General features: G+C 59.8%; 1 protein-coding gene across 1 annotated transcript in view; it reads left to right on the forward strand.

The window, feature by feature from the left end:
- SRRM3 (serine/arginine repetitive matrix 3) overlaps positions 1–3,070 on the forward strand; it is a 38,382-nt gene extending 35,312 nt beyond the window's left edge. The window contains 3 exon segments of the mRNA XM_049639383.1: positions 187–245; positions 247–285; positions 1,544–3,070. Coding sequence (XP_049495340.1) covers positions 187–245; positions 247–285; positions 1,544–2,284 — 839 coding nt within the window. The 3' untranslated portion in view covers positions 2,285–3,070.
- The last annotated feature ends 3,628 nt before the right edge of the window (positions 3,071–6,698 follow it).

The following is a 6,698-nucleotide window of genomic DNA, read 5'->3' on the forward strand; positions in this document are numbered from 1 at the left end:
GGTGCTGGGGAGGTGGGACTCAGAGGCAGGGGTCTGAAGGCCCACGGAGGGGAGGGGGCTGTGCGCTCGGGTCTGGGTAGGCAGCAGCAGGCATGGAGTTCAGCTCCGGAAGATTCCAGCCATCCCTCCTGGAGCCCCTCCCTCTCTCCTTCCTCCCCACATCCATCTCCTGGCAATGATGTCTCCTTTTCTCCTTCATCTCAAGGTCCAGCCTGCCGAGTGGCCTGTGGCCGGCCTGGGGGCCGAGGGGACCCCCTCCCCACAGGCTGCAGGGGAGATGCCCATGTGAGCTGATCTGGCTCTGTTCAGCTGTCATCTGTCTGCCTCTCCTTTTCTCACTAACCTCACTGCTCACCTCCCAGCCCCCTGGGGAATTTGGAGGAGGGGGCACCAGCGGCCTACCCTCTGGGGCAGCTGTGGGAGGTCCCATCCCTTCCACTGCCCCTCTCAGTCCTATGGGGCTGTGCAGAGGGTGTGGCTGATGTGACAGAAGCCCCATCAGAAAGCTTCTTTGGCCTAGACCGGTGGGCGTGGGCCTGGGCCTCCGGGTGAGATTATGGTCTGTGTTCGTGGAAATCACTCTGCTAGCCCTAGACCCCTGACATGGGGTAGAGGGCTACAGGCAAAATTCTGAACCCAGCTCTGAGACTTTGCTGGGCAGCCTTGGGAGATCAATGTGCCTCTCTGGGGCTCGGTTCTCATGTCTGAACAATAAGCAGGGCTCCCTGAGCATCTTTTCAGCTCTAACATGGACTGATTCTCTAACCAGCCCTTCCAAGTCCTTGGTGATCCAGATCGCCATACGCAGAGGGTCCTAAGACAGCTGGAGCCCTGCACCTTCCACCTGGCACCCACCTCGGCCCCTCTCCCGGGCTGCCTCCTCCTCCTTCCACTAACGTATACCTGTTTTCTTCCTCAGAATTAACCCCACGCCATGGGGCACTGTTGCCCCCTTAACCACTCTCCTTTCTTTTCTCTGGGTCACAGCTTCCTGGCTTCAAACTAACTCTGGGCCGGCGGGAGGTAGCTGAGTGAGGAGAAAGGGCCGGCGGGACTGGGCTGGGCCATGGGCATGGGCAGCGATGGCCGGGGGGTCTCCTCCTTGTTCCCTTGAAGTGACCTGAAAAACCAAATCCTTCGATTCTGTGAGGAAGAGAGAAGCAGGGCTGGGCTATATCCACAACCGTTCCCATGCACAGAAACCACTACTTAGCTTGGTTGACGCGAGTTGTCTATATTTAAAAGTTTCATTTATTCAACAAATTGTTGAGCGCCTGCTCGGGTCAAGCAGAGACTGGGTCCCCTTTCCCTAAAGACAAGTGAGCAAAAAACAAAAGGTCCAACATGAAATTGGCAAGTGACCACTGACTGCCTGATCCTTTTGGGGTAGAGGGCACTCCAAGGCCAGAGCTCAGGGGAAACTGAGGCAGGAAAGCCCTGGCCACTGCTGGGGAAGCCCTGGCCTGAGTGAGGGGCCAAGCTAGAGCCTGGGGCAGAGCTCAGGGACCCGAATGGCCTGTAATCAGCTTTTCCCTCCTGGCAGTGCCCGAAAGCGTCCCATCCCCTACTACCGGCCCAGCCCCTCGTCCTCCTCCAGCTGCCTGAGCAGCGACTACTCAAGCCGGAGCCCCAGCCGCAGCCCCAGTCCCGGTCACAGCCACGGAAGCTACAGCAGCCGCAGCCGCGGGACCCGCAGCCGCACACGCAGCCCCTCCCGGACCCCCAGTCCCAGCTACCACAGCCGGAGCAGCTCAGAGAGTGGGGGCTTCTGAGCCCGGACAGACCCAGCTTGGTGCCCCCTGGCATAGGGAGAGGCGAGGGGTCAGGCCCCAGGACCCGTGAGGGGGCCTGCACCCCACTGCTACAAGGGGGTCCCCGGGCCAGGGAAGACCTTGAGTGTGGGCGCCCTGCAGACAAGGAGGAGCTGGGTTCTGCTGCTTCTAGAGGGTCCCCACCCCCACCTCCTGCCTGCCCACCGTGTCCAGGGAACAAAGAGCCGTTGCGAACACAGGGATCGCCCTGTCCCCCTTCCCGCTTGATGCCAGCTCACCAGGCTGGGGACAGCTCGGTGGACCCAGGGACACCCCGGAAGGTGCCAGACCTGGAAGCCTCCCGCACCCACTCCACAGGGCCCTTGGCTCCTTTCTATCAACGCGCAGACGAGGAGGTGGGATGGCGGGCAGGATCTAAGTCAGACAGAAGGAAGAACGACCCAACCCTCGGTACATCACCATCCAAGCTGGGGAGCGGCTTCCTTCTGAGCTGGCTGCAGGATCCTGGCTGATGGCTGGAGGCTGGCCCCACAGCCTCCCCCGACCCCTCCCCTGGCCCAGGAGGACCCAGACTAGGTGGGCCCCTAAGCCCCAGCCTGAGGAGCCGGGGAGCTTCCTCTTGGTCCCACCTCTCCCTTCCAGGCCAGGCTCTCCCCTTCGGCCCTCACCCCATGCCCCGGGGCCAAGGCCGCAGCAGCAGCAGCAGCCAGGCCTTCTGCATGACAAGAGGTGGCAAGTATAGACTATGCCGCGTCTGAGCCTGACATCAAAAGGGGCTCAGGTCAGAAGGTGAAGAGAGAAGAGGTAGATGGAAGAGAGCCTGTGAGGAGTGGGAGAAGGCAACGCAGTCCAGTGACCGAGCAAGCCCTGGTGTCCCAGTGTGCCCTGTGTCTGGGACATGGGCCAGATGGCAGCACAGGGTCGCAGGTATAGGATAACAGGCACTTCGGGGCCTGCCCGAGGGAGCGCTTCCTTCTCGGGATTTGGTGGGGAGGTAGTCCGTGGAGGCTACCCGGAGAGGGGTGCTACAGCAAAGGGTAAGATCTAGATGAAGGGCCTCGGCCTGCGACCTCGAGTGGCACCCCCCCACCCCCAGCCCTCTTCTGCTGCTCCCAGCCCACTCCTCCTGGGGCCCTCAGGGATCTCACAAAGTCTTCCTTGGCCCAACAGGGCATCTGCCCTGGGCTCCCACAGGGGGGAGGGGTCTGGGGTCTGGTCCGGGTTCCCCCCTCTCTATTTTCCCCTCCCTCTTTCTCCGCGGTGCGGATAAAAATTGGACTCTAATAAACACTCGGTGCCCGGATGGCAGGTGGTGAGACTAGGTCTCTGTGGATTTGGGCACCTGGGGAGTGTGGGGAGGGCATAAGGTCCCGGGGTCCTTCCCTCCAAGAAAGGAGAGGGTCGCGGACTCCACCCCAGAGAGGAGATCTGGCAGGAAGGAACCAGAACCCAGGGTGTCCATCTCCCTGCCTGAGTGCTGGAGCGGAGCGTGCAGCTCAGTGGGGAGGAAAACGGGGACCCAAGAAGACTCTCCTTTCAGCCTGGAGACCCCGTGGGCTTTGAACACCCCCACCTCCCTCAAGCCCCACACCCCACCTAGCTTCCCCTCCCATCATTGTCCTTGACTCCAATACACCCCATCCAGCTGACCCACCTCCTCCGGCCCTCCATGCACGCCCTCTCCACCTCCAAACGTTCAGGTGAGCTCCTGGTTCAGGACCTAGCTCAGCTGCCTCCTACTCCGAGGAGCCTTCCCGATCTCCAGCTGCAATGCCCACTCTCACCTCTGGGTCCCTCCAGCTCTTTGGGGTCTGTACGTGCCTTTAGGTCCCTAAGCTCTTGTTCAGCTTATCTGTGGGCATGCCTATCTTTCCCTAAATCTATGAGTTTCTGGAGCCAGGCCATGCCTTCTTGGCCTCTGCATCTCCCAAATAAGCACCTTTGAGATGTCTGTCAACCGAGTAAACAAGTGAATCAGGGAGCCAGGGAGCGAGCGGTTCCAGAAACCTTGGGGGAGGGCATGAACCAAAGGCAAGGTGCGGTGGTGGCAGATAGACACTAGAGGGCGACAGAGAGAAAAGGAAAATTGCCTGTTGGTGGCTGGCCAGTAGAGGCACAAAACTGGCCTGAATGGAGAGGGAGCCCTGGGGGATGGTCTAGGTCAGCCTGGAAACCCCAAGCTTCTGTCCTCAGCACCCACCCCGGCTACTTGGGGAAACAGCGTCCAATCCCCGGGGAAGGAGGGGGAGAGGACAAAGCCCCTGCCCACCCACAGACTGAGGGTTCAGCCTAAACTCTGCTCTACAGCTTAGGAAAAGAGAAAAAAAAATACCTCCAGGAAGGCAAGCAGGAAAATAGAAAACTCCAATTCTGCACCTGGTAGCAAGGGGTGGAGGGGATGGGGCGGGAGGAACCTCCCCAGGATGTGGGCCTTTGGGATGTTGTAGGTCCTCTCCTGGTCTCTCTGCAGATGGGGGCCTCGGGGACCCCTCTAACCTTGTGCTCCCAATACGGTAGCTGGGAGTCAGGCTGGGCAGGGCTTCCCGTGTTGCGTTCTGGTGGTGTTTTCCCTTCTTAATTGGTTTCCCGCAGTCCCAGACCCAGGGTAGCGAGTCACAAGAGTACACGCCCAGTTTGGGTGTCCCAGATAGTGTCTCCCATCCCCTGCCTCTCTGAGATGCTCTTGAAAGCCCCTTGGACTCGCACCGGCCTCTCGGCTGAGAGTGTGTTCAGCAAACAGGCCCGATCACAAGACACCTGCCCTTCCTTCACCAGGCCCCTCTCCTGCACTCAAGGACACCCAAGACATGAAGGCGCTCCGGCTGTAGGGCCTCCCACCTCCACAGACACCACAGGGGATGCCAGGTCCTCCCTCTCTGCCTCCCTCCACTCACCACACACACACCCCTTCCAGCAGTATTAGATGGCACAGCGGGCAGTGCGGAGGGGCTGGGGGAGTGAGGGCGAGTGGAGGAGAAACTGTTGATTCACCACGCTGGAAGGAGCCTTCGAGAACATCCAGTCCAATGGTCTCATTGTACAGATGAAGAAAATGAGTCACGGGAGCCGGCTGCTGGCCAAGGTCACAGAGCCAGAGACACTGCAGGTCCCCAGACTCCCAGACTAGACAGATTCTTTCTGCTAGACAGCAGGGCGGGAGGGGCCAGGGGATGGATCCCCAGCCCTCCCCACATGGCTCCTCCTTGGCCCCCTTTCAGTGGTGGTGGGGTGAGGTGACACCCAAGGTTAGCCAGAAGCCTAGGGGGCGGGCAGGTTGGAGAGATACTCCCAGAGGGGCAGTATCTAGATGCTTCCAGAAAGATCCAGTGCCCCCCACCCCCATGTGCTCTAATTACTGCTGCCCATATTTTTAATTCCCAGTAAGCCCAGCGACTGGTACAACCCATCAGCTGTCAGGCCTCTCCAGGGAGCTCGGGCAGCTGCCTGAAGACTCTCGAGCTTTCTCTAAGGCTGAGCCAGGGAGGGAGGGGCTGGCTCAGCCACAGTTGGCAAAGGCCTGTCAAAGGTGTGGCTAGTGTGGCCAAGGCCTTGGGCTCAGTGCCAGGCAAGGAGGCTCCGAGGCTGGTCTTGGGTTGCTGCAGAGTACCGCAGACTTCGGGGCTAAGGATGAGGGGAGGGGCCCCTCTGATCAAGGAATCCCAGACCCTGCAGTGCCAACCTCCCCCCCCCCGACTCCCCTTGTGGCTACTGGGAAATCTCTGGGGGTGGAGTTGTCCTCTTAATCCCAGAAAGCCTAGCCCTGGCAGCTCAGTGCCCAGAATGATACAGTAGAAGATTGTCAAAGAATATTTGGGCAGGTAGACAAGTAGGGGCTGACATTCAGCCTTTGCTTCCCTTGCCCTGTGCCCAGGGAATAACGGTGTGACCTCCCGAAAGGGGGCCTGGTCAGGGCAGCAAGGGACTCCAGAGAGGCTGGCCCGACCTTCCCTCCCCCTTGGCTGCACACCTCCCCCTGCACCCACAAGCTCACAGACCACAGCCCTCCCTGGACAGCTCGGAAAGTCTCTCCCCTCAGTCAGGAGGCTTGAGTTCCAATCCACTCCCCCACCACCCCCTCCCGCCCCCTTACCAGCTTTGTGACCTTGGGGCAATTCTAACTCTGTTTTCTCATCTCAGAAACGAGACTTTGATAAGATACTTGGACCTGCTCTAGAATGCATACAACTGGGTAATTCACATTAGCCTAAATCTCAGTATCCAAAATGAAAGGACCTCTTTCCTTAAAAACAATGAGCACTTACTGAGCGCCAGGCACTTTCTATACATTACTACATTTGAGATTCACCACCGCCCGGCAACGCGGGTGCCTTATTATTGCCGACGCTTTGCAGATGGGGTCGGCGGGCTCAGAGAGGTCACCAGGCCAGTGAACAGCAGCACCCAGATTCAAGCCCAGCCTTGTCTGACTCCAAAACCCACTTTGTCCCCCACTCCACCCCCTTACCACCACCCAGAGCCACCCACGTCCCTTCCCTTGTGATTGGCAGGGTCCCTCAAGAACTGACCCGCTGAAGATTGATATGAACTCTCAGTCCTGCCCTCCCCCACCCACCATGGGCAGGGTGCTAGGAACTGTTGGGCCCTGGCTTACACAACTTCCCTGGCTGGGGCAACAGGAATGGACCCTCCCCACCCTGGCTTCGGGCAAGATGCAGGGAGCTACGAAGGGAGCTTCTGTCTACAAAGTGTTGGCAGGGAGGCAGCCCAGCAGCCCCCACCCAGAACGTGGCTGGGCCGGGCAGGACCACACTTGAAAGCATCCATGACCACATCTGACAGCTCCCTGTAGGGTGGGGCTCCTGGGCTCCAGTCTGGGCCAAGGTGGGCAAGCAGGGGCGGACAAGGGCCCTCCCTGGCTCCTGACCTCACCTCCACTTTACAGAGCTTGGGATGGGTGGGCCTGGG

This window comes from Panthera uncia, chromosome E3, assembly GCF_023721935.1.
Source record: "Panthera uncia isolate 11264 chromosome E3, Puncia_PCG_1.0, whole genome shotgun sequence".
NCBI classification, from domain to species: Eukaryota; Metazoa; Chordata; class Mammalia; order Carnivora; family Felidae; genus Panthera; species Panthera uncia.